The sequence below is a fragment of the Typopeltis vanoorti genome, chromosome 14 (assembly GCF_054136105.1).
Source record: "Typopeltis vanoorti isolate ZY-2024b chromosome 14, IOZ_Tvanoo_1.0, whole genome shotgun sequence".
Taxonomy (NCBI): domain Eukaryota; kingdom Metazoa; phylum Arthropoda; class Arachnida; order Uropygi; family Thelyphonidae; genus Typopeltis; species Typopeltis vanoorti.
Genome location: NC_143562.1, coordinates 109,497,914 through 109,513,801, shown reverse-complemented (window position 1 = coordinate 109,513,801; position 15,888 = coordinate 109,497,914). Strand labels below are relative to the sequence as shown.

The 15,888-nt window shown below is 35.0% G+C and overlaps 1 protein-coding gene across 6 annotated transcripts in view; it reads right to left on the bottom strand.

The window, feature by feature from the left end:
- Cog1 (conserved oligomeric Golgi complex subunit 1) overlaps positions 1-15,888 on the bottom strand; it is a 580,539-nt gene that overhangs the window by 206,463 nt on the left and 358,188 nt on the right. For all 6 annotated transcript variants that reach the window (XR_016549365.1, XM_090403917.1, XM_090403919.1 and 3 more), the window contains exons 21-22: positions 12,743-12,887; positions 2,694-2,755 (exon numbers count right to left, since the gene is read on the bottom strand). Coding sequence is in view for 5 of the 6 variants with exons in the window: in XM_090403917.1 (XP_090260043.1) it covers positions 2,694-2,755; positions 12,743-12,887 (207 nt within the window). In the remaining variant the exon portion in view is untranslated. The remainder of the gene's footprint in view (positions 1-2,693; positions 2,756-12,742; positions 12,888-15,888) is intronic.

Here is a 15,888-nt window from a genome sequence, read left to right as displayed (position 1 = left end):
TACGGATATGTGTAACGCTATGCATTAAAGCAAGGGCCACTACCCATACCAGTTTCGACCTTTATTGAGGTCTCGTCAGTGGGAGCCAGGCCCAGTAGTGGAGACACCAAGGCAGAAGCAATGAGAGGTCATCCCAACCTATAGGAGTTGCCAAAGGATGTACAACCTTATTATTAAATTACTCCGATTCAGAGAAAGATGTTGAGAGTTTATTTTTCACTTGGTTAGACTATAATAAGTTTAGTTTAATCCTTTATCCAAGTGTGAGCAAACAAAGTTTGCGCCTGAAAGTATCTTCAGGACTGGGGTAAGGTAGTACAACACCGGGCAACTCGTTGCAAAGGTGGAGAAAGCTCTCATCACTCCTATCTCAGTATCTCCCATAATGCAAAGCACATCTCCTTGCGGATATGTGTAATGCTATGCATTAAGGCAAGGGTCATTACCCATACCGGTTTTGACCTTTATTGAGGTCTCGTCAGTGGTAGGTTGGGATGACCTCTCATTGCTTCTGCCTTGGTGCCTCCACTACTGGGCCTGGCTCCCACTGACGAGACCTCAATAAAGGTCGAAACCGGTATGGGTAGTGGTCCTTGCCTTAATGCATAGCATTACACATATCTGCAAGGAGATGTGCTTTGCATTATGGGAGATATTGAGATAGGAGTGATGAGAGCTTTCTCCACCTTTGCAACGAGTTGCCTGGTGTTGTACTACCTTACCCCAGTCCTAAAGATACTTTCAGGCGCAAACTATGTTTGCTCACACTAGGATAAAGGATTAAACTAAACTTATTATAATCAACACCCTTCATGAAGTAAGACGGAGAAGAAAACATTATCTTAAAAAGATGTCACTTCAGAAGTAACAGATTATTTTGGGAATCAAAATAATCAAGTCTACAGAACAAGTAAATTTTATTGAAAAAAACTGCCACAGGTTTGAGATGGCCATTCTCTGCCAAAAAAAAAGTAAAAAAATAAAAATAAAATAAAGTAAATAACAGAAAAACTGGCCACCTCCACAAGGCAGAGTCAAGATACTACAATACTAGCTTGAATATTTTATTTTGCACTCTTATTCAATTCCACACTGTGTGCCTTTGCAACCACACTTTGCTTATCCTAACCTTGATAGTGCCTTAATAGCTGTGTAACTGAAGTTGTGATATCCTTGCAGTTTTAGTAATGCAACACCCTAACCTTCAGGTGCTTGTCAACTATCACAATATGATCCCTCATCAATTCTATCTCCTAAATTTCTCATCAACTATATATCCTCCAACTTATTCTTGCCTACCAAATTCCATCTCAACTCACCTGCTCACTCACACAACTTATACAATACCTTATGAAATTCATTATCTTAAAAAATGGAACCATTACCTCTTTGCTTCAACCTTTAAATAAAATATTCCAACTAACTGAATACTATGTATCCCATCCTTGCCTACTAAATTTCATAACCTTACATCTTGTAATTAGCATCACCACTCACACAGTGTATTCAGAACCTCCTATAAAGCCACAAGATCTGCTTTATTTCTTAGTTCTTTCCAAATTTTCATTATCTGCAAATAACTGTATATCTCCAGTCAAATCTGTCTTAATATCATTAACATCTACTGTATGTTAAAGAGTAATGGCCAAAAGCAAAACCCTACAGAGTAGTGACTTCTCTCTTCTGGGATACTGCTTCCCCCCCCAAAAAAAATGGAAAGTCAACTTTTTATCTTCAAAAGCCAAACCAAAATACAAACCAAAGAATGAAAACAATGTTCAAATATTACTACAGGCTATACCATGAAGCACACCTGAAAACGAGGTTACCATTATTAATTTCCAAGAAAATGAAAGCAAATTATTTTTCTCTGAATGCGCTGCAATCAGATACAGAAAAAGAACTTATCTAATCTTGGTATCACAGCAACTAAATAAGATAAATTATCCCTGTTTGAGTTCAAAACAAGTTTTCACTTTCTACTATCTGATTCCAATCTCTCTGAAAAAGCCAGTACACCATCATATCCTTGCTTGTCATGTACTACTAGAGAGTTTCAATTCTTTGTCTTTTAAATACACAATTTTTGATATATTTTATTTTAGGTTTTATGTTATTTTCTGTATTTATATATCATCTTTGTCTTTTATCTTATTCATTGGTTCCACATTATTTATAGCCCCATACTATTTTTGATGCCATTGTCAAATTCAGTACTAAATGTTAACATCTTTATCTTCAAAATCAGGTATGTTCTGTCATTCTTTTTAATAAAAAAAACATTAGCAATTATTTCATTTGTAGTAATTTAAACAATAACCTATTAACACATGTTGGATAGGGGAAAGCTCCATCACATTTAAATCAGCACAGCTATTCTTTTTCTATGCAACAGCTTAATTTTTTTTTTCTACATGATTCTCACAAAAGGTTGTAAGCCTATGTATCTATTAGTACTGTGATAGGCTATAAAGTAAATAAGTTACAAAAACATTATTAAGCATATGTGTTTATTTTGGAAAGGTGCTCTTGATAGAATACTTCATAACAAAAGATGCAGATAATTTCATTTTTATAAATCAAAACTCTCGTTAAAGATTTAGTTGCATAATTTCAAAGAGTTGCATGAATGTTTTATCTGATTAAATTAAATAAATGACTCATAAAGAAAGGAAAAAATGAATTTAACCTACTTCATTGCAAAATCACTTTGTTGAAGGATTTCTGTTTTCATAGTCTCCCATCCAGGATCTTCCTGAAAATTGATTTGAAATATCACTGAAAATCATACACACATATAAAAAGACATTTATAGTCAGATACATGCAAATTTTATCAATAATGATAAAGCCTCCTTGTTTATGAAATATAGGAAAGGGAACTGCTTTAGTTATATTAGCAATTCAGAAAGATGTCATTCCAAGATTTGATAATAACAGCCCATGAAGTTAAAGAAGAAATTATAAAAACTTGATGAAAAACAAAATCAAATTACAGCCATGTAGGTTTCTAACCCCCTCCCCCACTTTAGATGCAATTCACAAAATGCATATGCACCTTTATATGAGGTTTTTTTTTATTTATTAATTTTTATTTGTTTCATTAGTGATACAATCAAGTTATTCTAAGATTAAGAGTCATCAGATTTTATTCATATTTAGTATTCTTAGAATTATATTTCATATTTGAAAAAATTTGTCCAGTCATTCCAATTATTCAATCTATTTATAATAAATTTAGTTAATTTATTATAAATCTAAGTGTGAGCAAACAAAGTTTGTGCCTGAAAATATCTTCAGGACTGAAGCAAGGTGGTGCAACTGTTGGCAACTTGGAGCTAAAAGATGGACCAAGCTCTCATCACTCCTTGTCTCAGTATCTCCCACCATGCAAAGAACATGTCCTTGTGGACATGTATAATGTTATGCATCGTGGGAAGGGCCACTACCCAGATTGGTTTCGACCTTTATTGAGGTCTCGTCAGTGGAAGGCAGACCCAGAGGTGGTGACACTGAGGCAGAAGCAATGGAGAGGTCATATTTACCTATATGAGTTGCCAACTGGTGTACCACCTTATTATTAAATTACTCTGGATTTCGAGAAATTCCAAAGATGTTGGAAGTTTATTTTGCACTTGGTTAGAATATAATAAATTTAGTTTAATCCTTTATCCAAGTGTGAGCAATAAAAGTTTGCACCTGAAAATATCTTCAAGACTGAAGCAAGGTGGTGCAACTGTTGGCAACTCAGAGCAAAGGTGGACCAAGCTCTCATCACTCCTTGTCTCAGTATCTCCCACTATGTCAAAGCACATGTCCTTGCAGACATGTATAATGCTATGCATTGAAGGAAGGGCCACTACCCAGACCGGTTTCGACAGTGGGAGGCAGACCCAGAGATGGTGACAGTAAGGCAGAAGCAATGGAGAGGTCATATTTACCTATATCACCCAGACCCAGAGGTGTCACCACCTCTGGGTCTGGGGTCTACCTCCCACTGGCGAGACCTCAATAAAGGTAGAAACCAGTCTGGGTAGCAGCCCTTCCCCAAATGCATAGCATTATACATGTCTGCAAGGACATGTGCTTTGCATGGTGGGAGATACTGAGACAAGGAGTGATGAGAGCTTGGTCCAACAGTTGCACCACCTTGCTTCAGTCCTGAAGATATTTTCAGGCGCAAACTTTGTTTGCTCACACTTGGATAAAGGATTAAACTAAATTTATTATATTATAGTCTAACCAAGTGCAAAATAAACTTCCCCATCAATCTATTTATAGGAGCACAAATTAACAAAAAAATATTTATTACAATAGAAAACTTAATAAAATTTAGAACAGATTCAAAAATATGTTAATGACAAAGATTTCCAAAAATAACTAACACTGGGTTTATAGGTTGAAATAGTTATTAAATTATTATTATTACTCGTGAAACTCCCAAGGAGCCCAAGGACTCATCGTAGGAGGACACCTACTGTACAACTCTCCATCTCCACCACTACACTGAACCTCTACTACACTACCAATCAACTACATCAGCATCATCTACTGCCCACCACCACCACAACAAGTATTTTTTGTCTGCAAGTTGCATGTGTTCTGAAGGGTCGATTTGTCTGTATGCGGGATGAAAAATCCGAGTTTCTGGGAGAAAAAACTCTGCTACCTCTGTATGAGATCGGCTAACTCGCCTTCATTTGAAAAAGTCCATATAAAGATTCCTCCCGTCATGATGAGAATCAAACTTAGGCCTTTTCTAATCAAAGGGCACAATGTACCCTTTGATTAGAAAAGGGTACATTGCGCCCTTTGATTAGGAAAAAAAAAAAGGCGCAATGTACCATCGTTCTTCCAATTGTGCTACGGAGGCAAATTTTTGTCACAATGACTGACACAATTGTAAGCATTAATCCCTTCTGAAATCACAACTCTCTTCGGTAAAATTTCTCACTACCATCGTTACTGATGCTTTTACAGCAAACATTAAACCTACTAATTTCATCACATATGCTAGTGGATTCATCTGGGTTAGGAAGAACAAACAAATATACAATAAGCAGTAAATATGAATCATTACATTATTAAAAACCAAATATGTAGAAAGCATTACACAAATATAAAAGCAAAAACAGAAAAAAGTGGGGCATGGAAGCTGGCATGGGTCAGTCATTGTTCAGCAGGTGTGTGCACAATAGTTTGCAGAAAAATTAAAGTCCAATCTGTTAAAAGATCTCATAAAATCTTTCCACATAAAATCGTTCCTTGGTTTCTGTTGAGAGTACCTTGTGAATGGATCAACATTGTAGCTTCTTTGATGTTGAGGACATCAAGACTGAAGCTGTCTATGTAAAGCATGGAGCTCTTTTCCCATTCAATATTGTGGTGACTTGGAGAAATGGAATGTCAGGCCTGAGCGGTTTTCTCTATTGTTATTGACATCTCTAATATGCTCCTTTTGCCTTATTTCTAAACTTCTAGATGTTTGCCTTATGTAAGTAAGGTATATGTTATCTCTCTTAACATATACTGTAAGTCCACTCATACAGATAATTTTCTGCATTTCTCTTTGTTGCACCGTATATCACAAAAATTAGGTATTGCACATATACTGAAAAAAACAACAATAACAGCACAATCTTTATTATAAGAGACAAAGGAACACTAAAAGAAGAATTACATTCTCTTCTCCAACTATTGGTCAGCTATGGATATTCTAAAAAACTGGTGCAAAGAATAATATTCTCTACTCCCTCTCCACACCAGATCCATTACATTCACTATAGAGCCTAGGTTTCCATTCCTTATATTGGCAAACTTTCTCTAAAAATTGCCAATCTCCTGAAATCTCACGACATAAGAGTAGCCTTCAAATCCATATGACTGCACGAACTCTGCTATACTCACCTAAGGACCACAACCCTTTCTATAAATATCCTGGCATTTATAATATTCCTGTTCTTGTGGCCTTACACAAAGTTTAGAAATAAGGCAAAACAAGCATATTGGAGACATCAATAACAACAGAGAAGACAGCTCAGGGATGGCATTCCATTTCTCCCACACTCACCACAATATTGAATGGGACAAGAGCTCCATGCCTTACACAGAAGACAACTTCAGTGCCCACAACATCAAAGAGGCTATGATGATGATCCACTCACCAAGTCCTCTCAGCATAAACCAAGGAATGATTTTATGGGACAATTGGAAGTCATTTATGAAATCTTTTAACACATTGGACTTTAATTTTTCTGCAAACTATCATGCATACCTACTGAACAATGACTGACCCATGCCAGCTTCCATGCTCCATGTGTTTCTGTTTTTACTTTTATTTTTGAGTAACAGTTCCTACATATTTGGTTTTTAGTTATGTAATGATTCATATTTACTGCTTATTGTATATCTGTTTGTTCTTCCTAACCCAGACAGCCACTATCATATGTGGCAAAACTAGTAAGTTTAATTAAATAACTATTACAACCTATAAACCCAGTGTTAGTTATTTTTGTTATATTCATTTTTGTTCAAAAAATTCAACATACTTAGCAAAAATTTCCATTTTACAACGTGCCCTTTGCTCTTTACAATCTATATCCTTACAGATAAAATAACCATAATTACTTTGAACACAATTAACCGTGCCAATCTGCCAAAGCATAGTATTCATGTCTTTCTGGGAGCTCCCTGTAGCAATCAACAATTATGTTTTGTCATGCTGACCTCTATCTCATCTAGATATTGAATAACTCATTTCCCTCAGCCTGAAGTTCCTCCTCCTTAATTTCTACTTCTGCAGGGTTGCTCACTTCATCTGATATAATCAGCAATACTCCCTCCCCCAATCCCATTCCCTTTATCTTCCCTGAAAATACAATATCGCTTACATTCTAAACCTATTAATATATCATCCTCTGTTAATCAAGTCATACTAATGTTGATAGTTTCTGGCCAAGGTGAAATGACAAATACCAAAAACTCCTCACCCTTATTCCTGATTTTCTGGCATTTGTGTACACAAATGTCAAGAAAAGCAGGATTCAAATTTGTGTACACAAATATGAAGGTCGAAATGTTGGAAAATTAAAGTAATTATCCCTAACACGGTTGTAGTCTCCATAATTTGTCTGAAATAATGCTGATCACCATGTAACACTAAAGGAAAGGATTCATCATGCTGTGATCAAACACACATCGTGTGTGTTTGATCACAGCATGATGAATAGGGCTTACTCTACAACTACATGATAGGGCTTACTCTACAACTCTCTGTCTCCACCACTCAATGCATCAACTACAACGAACTGCAATTACACCAACGCCATCTACTGCCAACCACCATCACTAGTATATATATATATATATATCTGAAAATGCAGAAAAATAATTTCTTGCTTATTGTAATTTCTTGTTTATTGTTATTGTTTATTTCAGCTTATTGTTCTCAGATGAAAATATATTTTCATATAAAAAACATGAAACATATACTATATATATTAGTTTTACACTTTCAGGCAGTAGAGAATTCATTGAGGGAGACCAAACATCACTCACACCAGCTTTCATACCTTCTCTTAAACTCGTTTACAATTTACATTAGATGCACTCACTACTTCAGACAAACTGTTCCACTTATTAACAGTTCTGTGAGAGAAAAAAGCTAGGTCTAACCCCTCTTCTCTTAATCGCACACAAAAACTTCCACAGATGTACCCTTGCACTCTTCTGCCTACCATATAAGGAAAAATTTTATCAAACGATGTTCTATAATTCTATTTCAAAAGACCTCTATATTGCCCCTCTTTCTCCTGTCTAGCAATGTCTGCAGTTCACATACTCAATAATACATACATGACTTATTTTTCATGGTATTAACAACACCACAAACACTTTTAACAACAAAGATGTTTTATTAACGCTTATATTTCGCTGATTTTCAACTCAGCATCATCAGAGCACAACACACATGTAAACACGATAGTGAGTGAGTGAAACAATATAATTGCAAAAGACAAAAGATCTAAAGTCCTATTTTTTGGCGCCCTCTAACGAGAGAAAAAAAAAAACAGCAGTTATTCAGGAGTTTTTCTTAGGATAACCGTCTCCCAAATTTTTGGCAAATTAATGCAACCATATTTGTTAAGGTTGGGAGAATTCTTCAAAGCCATTGCTGACTCAAAAAATAATCTTTCAGATCTATAACGACTCCTAAATAGCATGTTCGTTTTCCTCTATCTAATCCTGTGTGAAGGAGTGTCCAAAGCGTGGTCTGCCAGTCCCGACTTGCCATAGTAATAGTAGCGAATGTATCTTTCGTGTTCTTCCAGGCGGATGTTCGCTGATCTTCCTGTTTGCCCATAATAGGCCAAATCACAGTCACACGGAACTTCATACACTCCTGGGTGTGCTAAAGGGTGAAGTTTATCCTTAGGCGAGTGGATCAGAGTTGCCAGCTTGACATGAGGTTTGAAAGTGGTGCAAAGGCCATGTTTCAACAATACTTTGGCTATCTTTTCCGATGTACCTCTGATATAGGGAATAGAAATGGTCATGTTGTATTCTTGTGTATTAGGGGAGGGCAGAGTAATGGGCCTATGTAGTATTTTATCTATTTTGTATGGATTGTAGCCGTTGGCTAAGAAGAACGTATGGCACAGGTATTGGAGTTCAGTGGTCAGAGCTGTATCGTTAGAACAAATGGCTCTGGCTCTGTGTGTAAGTGTTTTTAAAATGCCATACTGTTGGACTGGATGATGATGTGATTGTTTATGTAGGTATCATCCTGTGTGTGTAGGCTTTCTGTAAATAGAAAAAGATAGTGCACCATCTGAAAGGCAGGTGACTAATGTGTCAAGAAATGGTAAACAGTTATTTGATTCTTTTTCTACTGTGAAGTGAATTTTGGGGTGTTGGCTGTTTAGGTAGGTGACAAAAGCATCCAAAGTGTCTTGTCCATGGGGCCAGATGGCAAACACATCATCTACATAGCGTAACCACACTTGTGGCTTGTATGTAGCTGTGGTAAGTACTCATAGGCACTATCCAACATCATTGGATAAACATACAGATTAAACAACAATGGTCCAAGGACCGATCCCTTGGGTACACCACTGGTCGCCTTAAATCTAGCAAATATGCACCTCCATATACCACTTTCTGAAATCTATCTGCCAGTCACCCACTTATTATAGTTTCCAATCCCACATTCTCAGTTTATGCAACAACCTTTCATGTGGTATCGTAAAGTCCAACAGCATGATAGTGCATATTCCCTTTATCTAACTCAGCCATAGCATTATAAAAATGAGGAAAGTGCTGAGACATACCCTCCATCTAGTAAACCCATACTGTTCCTTGCAAAGTATAGCTTTTTTGTTCACCCATTTCTTTATGCAAATTCATACCAACTTCTCTAAATCTTCTCCACCACTCCAGAGATAATGACAGGTCGATAGTTAGATGCAACAGTCTTTGCCCAACCTTTGTGAAATGGAATTATCATGCATTCTTTCCATTCCTGTGGGATCTTTCCTTCAGCATATGTGCATCTGTTTCTGATACAAACGTACTGTGTGCAATCAGTAAAGTTATTCTTCTACTTGCAACATAATGATAAAATTTTTCTGTCGTCTTTAGCCTGCATAGCCAATTTTTTTTCATATTCAAACTTTGCTTTCCATACTATAAATGTAACTTTTCTAGCCTGTGCTTTATATATTTCATAACTACTCTCACTCATACTCATGATATTCCTTCCATAGCATCATCTTCTTACAGATCTTTTGCTTATTGCTTAATTAGATTGCACATCCATTTTATTCCCATCCTATTTGTTTTTAGAACTCCAGTATCACATTCAGATTACTGCATCATTTAAGCATCTTTCACAGATTTCATGCACTGCTGATATTCCTGGAACCAAAGATAGTATCCTCCAGAGTTTCTCATAATTTCCAGCTTTGTATTTCAGCATATATCCTGTTGTGATAGGTACATCCACATATTTGGTGACTTCCAAGGTTAGAATGGCATGATCACGCCTCTCCAACTGGTGGCAAAAGTCACATCATTAACTGAGATATCTTCTGACACTATGATCAAAATTAATACTCTCTGACCTCAAGTTCCTACTTTCACATTGAGAAAGTTGTCTGGCAAAAGCTTAATAAATTTTCCTTCATTCTTATAAGTTTTTCTCGGCTACTCAATTAATATTCAGATAGTTTAAGTCATCCATAATAGTTCTTCATTTAGTACTCATCAGGGTAATTTTGTGATGCGCTTCTTCATTCCTAGCAAATGAATTGCCAGATCTATAGCAGCACTACCATCTCTTACTTTTGTTTTTCTGATACCCTTGTCACATTCTTTATTTTAACTCCCTGGAAGCTCAATGTAGTGATTCCATTGTCAAGTGCCAATTTAACTATTGAATCAGTGTACATATGACACCTTTTTTCTTATATTTTAATTGCCTTACCTTGTTATTATTCTCTAATGCTATGATTCATCCCAAAGATATGAGAGTTCTGTGAAAAAATTAGGAGAGTGAACAAATGTCATTGTTGGCATAATCATATTAAAAATTAAGAATATTGAGAAGAAATTTGATATTGTTGGTATTCAGAAATGTGCAAGACAAGAGCTAATGTTAAGGCAGCATAGTTATTTAAATAGAATGAGAGAAGAACGATTAGCAAAACAGGTATTTTTTTTTGCAGGATGGCAGGAAAAAAAGAAAAAAATACAGGAAGACCAAGGGTTAGGTGTACTGATATAGTAAGAAGTGCCTTAGAAGACTGAAATAAAAAAAATCTGATGATATTGGAATTCTAATAGGCAACAAATGAATTTGGATGAAAATTGCTGATAGGAAGCTATAACTTTCATGCAACATTACCATAATATTCTGCACATTCCCTGAGAGTATATCTCAAGCATTTCATGATGACAAAAAGTGCCTACCATCACACAAGAATCCAAGTCAGGTTTTTTCCAATCAAAGGCTGCAACATCCTACTGTTCATCTGTTCATCTAATTTGTTAAAGAGTTACATCTGGTGATATGGCTTGTAAAATGAATCAATGAAAGTTGATTTTTTTTTTTTTTTTTTTTTTTTTACAATCTAATTCAGAGATTTTACTTTTAATTATCATAACAAACAATAATATATATGAAGATGTATCTGCAAGTATACTTTACCTATCATACAGAAGAAATATATACTGCTTATTAAGCATGTTAATAGCATAATAAAATAGATTGGAAAACAGTATTCATCTCAATTCCAAAAAAAATCAGATCCCAGAGATTGTGAGATTTATAGAACCATCGCTTTAATTAATTTCAAATGCAAGTAAAGTTATGCTGAGAGTGATCCAACAAAGGTTGGAGCCATATGTGAATAGAGAAATACCACAAGAACAGGTAGGCTTTAGGAGAGATAGAGGATCTAGAGACCAAATAGCAAACAAGAGATGGAGTATGGAAAGAACGAGAATGCTGAAAGTAAGTATTCATCTGTTTTATTGATTATAGGAAGGTTTTTGACTGCATGGATCACAACAGACTGTGGGTTGTAATGAGATCAATGGGAACCTGAACATCTAATTCTCTTGAAAAGAGAGCTGTATGACAACCAAGAAGCTTCAGTAAAAACAGACAGTATTCAAGTGGGAAAAAGGGGTGCAGCAGGGATGTATACTGTCACCCTACCTTTTCAATATTTATAGTGAATATATAAGAATGACTGATTTAGACAAAGATTTAGTTGGCATTAAGATGATGGCAGAAAAATAAATAATTTAAGATATGCAGATGATACAACCCTCATAGCAGAAACTAAGGAAGATCTGGAGCAGTTGATTCTATTGGTTAAGACGGAAAGTAACAGAGCCAGACTTAATTTAAACATGAACAAAATAAAAGTGATGACTTCTGGCAATTTAAATGAATTTATAATAGAGGAAGATAAAACAGAAATAATTGAAGGTTATGATTTACTGGAGTCCAGAATCAGAAATGATGGTAAATGTTGAAGATAAAATTAAAAGAAGGATAGTCATGGGAAAAAAAAGCAATGTTAAACCTGACAAAAATTATGAAAGATAGAGGTGTGAGTAAGGGCATGAAAGTTAGAATTGTCAAAGCAATGGTATTCCCACTAGTGAAGTATGGGTGTGAAAGCTGGATTATTAAGAAGAAAGACAAAAAGTGAATTGATTCATTTGAATTATGGGTATGGAGTAGACTATTAAGAATCCCATGGACTGCAATCTCATAGAATGACCAATAAGAAGGTTTTAGAGAATAAAAAGACAGAATGCTCCTTGGAGACAATGATCACTAAACAGAAGTTGATGTACTTTGGACATATTATGCGAGCTGATGAATCATTAGAAAAGGCAGTTATGTTGGAGAAGATTGAGATAATGAGAAAAGAGGAAGACCACAAAAGAGTTGGATGGACAACATAAAAGAACTTACCAACTAACTTACAATTACTGAAAGAAAGGACAAGAGGCCAAGTGGGATGGAGAGCCTTTGTTCACAGGATCACCAAGAGTTGAAAACAACTAGATGGCACATAACAACAATGACAGCATAATACATGTTACTCAAATAACTGAAGTAATTACTTTGATATTATGGTAAGTGTTTATTATAACAGAAATAAATGAATATAAAGTGCTCTGTTATATTATCCTAATATGAGATGAATATAAATATCTAAGCATACTTTTATCATGCTGATATGTCCATAGGGAATTAATGTTCTTCTATGAGGTTGTTCTGGGGACATATTAAAACTTACAAAAACACATTCTTTAAGGTGAGGGCACAGCTCTGTCAGTGCACGACACAAATGGCCTAAAAATACAGCCCTAGAAAGAGGAGGGAAAAAAAATACAATATGGTATATCAAAAATTGTTCTTATCAGCTAAATTTTCAGATGTATGACAAAACTGAGCAATAATAATAACATATTTGTATATTTCCTTCCCAGCTCATGCTCTCTCTCTCTCTCTCTCTCTCTCTCTCTCTGTGTGTGTGTGTGTGTAAAACTATGTATATCAATAAATTTATATGATTGGGTAGCCTCAAGTATAGATATGCCAATTTTCTTCCTCTATAGCAATGCAAAGAATAACCAATTGAAAAGTTGTCAAAGATATTTGGAATAATCTAAATTAATAATATAATGTGTTGTAGATTACATGTATAGATAACTTTTTATAAACAACTTTATTTTACTATGCTGAGCTATAACAGCTTTCATCGTAATAAATATCTCACTTACCTAATACTCATTATTACTTATTGACTGTGGGGAAAAAATATATATATATATACATCCTTTCTTTTAGGCTTGCATGGTGATTCGAATGCATTTTTGAAAATTATGGAGACAACTACCATGTTTGAATAAAAACTTTAGTTTAATATAACTAAAATCTACAATTCGACGTTTTGACCTTTATGTCAAGGTCATCTTCTGGAGCATACAAATATACACAAGAAACAAGCTATACTACAACCAAACTGGTTCGTTAAAGACACTGACTAACTGTTACCACAATTGTTGGCTGGCATGACCTCTGTTGAAAAAAAATAAAATAAAAAATAAAAATTTAAAAATAAAAAATTATACATCAACGCTAGAGTCCTATTATTTGTGTTGTCTACTATATACATATATTGACATCATTCCAGCCAGTTGGAGTTGGATGGTTTCTAATACTAGCAGATTGGCTAGAGTCCTGACTTATGTTGAATCTTTCATATTAGGTAGGGATGGCACACATTCAGCCTACCTAATATGAAAGATTCAACATAAGTCAGGACTCTAGCCAATCTGCTAGTATTAGAAACCATCCCACTCCAACTGGCTGGAATGATGTTAATATATGTATATAGTAGACAACACAAATAATAGGACTCTAGCGTTGATGTATAATTTTTTATTTTTAAATTTTTTTTTTTTTCCACCAGAGGTCAGGCCAGCCAACAATTGTGGTAACAGTTGGGCAGTGTCTTTAACGAACCAGTTTGATTGTAGTATAGCTTGTTTCTTGTGTATATTTGTACGCTCCAGAAGACGACCTTGACATAAAGGTCTAAACGTCGAATTGCAGATTTTAGTTATATTAAACTAAAGTTTTTATTCAAACACGGTAGTTGTCTCCATAATTTTCAAAAATGCATATATATATACACATACACACACACACACTGTACTTACAAATTATTACAAATAAAAGCTGATAAAAACATAACTTGCAGCATTTTACTTTATTTAGAGCTAACAATAGTATTATATTATTAATGGAAAGTTTCTGATCAATTATAAACATCCACTCTCCTAAATGAAAGTCATAGGGCATTACCTACTGAGATGATTCGGTTGCTAATTACAAGAAAATGGATGCAATTAAAACTATGGAAAAACTTTTGCCTATAAAGAAGATAATGTTCTGGATGGGAATGACAGTCAGATGTCAAGGAAAATGTCCAGGTGCTGTTACTCGGGAAAAAATATCCAAATCCACAGTTGCCACATATGTTGAAGAAACGGAAGGTGCCTAAAATAATAATACTGACAGGAGCTGATATGTCTTGAGAAGGCTGCTTTCCTTATCTCAATATCAGACACAGAGAATTTGTGGGTTTGGAGGTGTAAGAAGTCATAAGCCATTTCTTTAGAATTTCAATACCATGTAGAGAGCTGCATGCCCCTAAACATGCAATATAAATGATGAGCACCACCACATACAATCATCAAAACCCAGAATTACCATTCCTATCAGAACCCAAAATGGCAACCACTGTCCACCTCAACTGCCCACACATCTTACACAATTCTTTCCTACAAGGGTGGCACTTGTGCATTCATCAGAACTGATATACCATGTCAGAGATTACAAAATCTCAAATCCCACCCCCCCTAGTTTGATCTGCTTTGGCTCAAATTTTCTCTACCAAACCAACCTGCCACTTTCATTCACTATTTCTATCACATTCAAAACTGTGTTAACTCTGACATCTTCAACACTCTCTCTCTAAAGATTGATTCTTTTTACAGTCAAAATATCCTAACAGTGAGGTCATCCTTCTAGGGGACTTCAATGTCCAGAACTCGAATTGGCTTAACTTCTTCAGTTTCACTGATTAAGCAGACAGGGATACTTGGGTGTTTGCCATTAGCAATGACCACACACAATCTCCTAGGAAGAGATCAACACACTTTATCTCTTCCTAACAAGCTCTCTTTTCGAGTATACTGTGGATGCCAGTTCTCCTTTTGGTAACTTTTGGCTACTTCCTCTATACTGGTACACTATGCTAAATTATGGATTAAGCCACCACTTTTTGCTGTATTAAAACTATCTATATGAATTTGTTCAATGATGATGATGATGTTATAAATAGAAATTCTTTGATATAGTTTTTTTTTTCCTACAAGATGTCAGGCCAGTAGAATAACCGTTGATCAAACTGTCACTTTAACATACTGTTTGAAATATAATATAGCTTGTCTTCATATATACACCTCTGAATCAAAAAATTAGAACAATAAAACAAAATGTGTTGAATGATTTGCAATTCTAATTTATTGAATAGAAAATTATTACCAAATATGAATTAGCATCATCTAAATCTATGTACTTTGCAGATTATATAACCATGTAAACAAAAAAAAAAGTAACATAAATTATAAGAAAACTGTTATGTGAAAACATTTTTTTCAATTATTTGACATTCAAATTAATGACTCATTCTGACCACTTTTTCTGACCAAGTTTACAGTTACGCATTTTAGAGTGAGAGTTTTGTAGGCAGAATATTACATTAATGGGAATTTAGAGCAAGAAGTCAAATGAAAC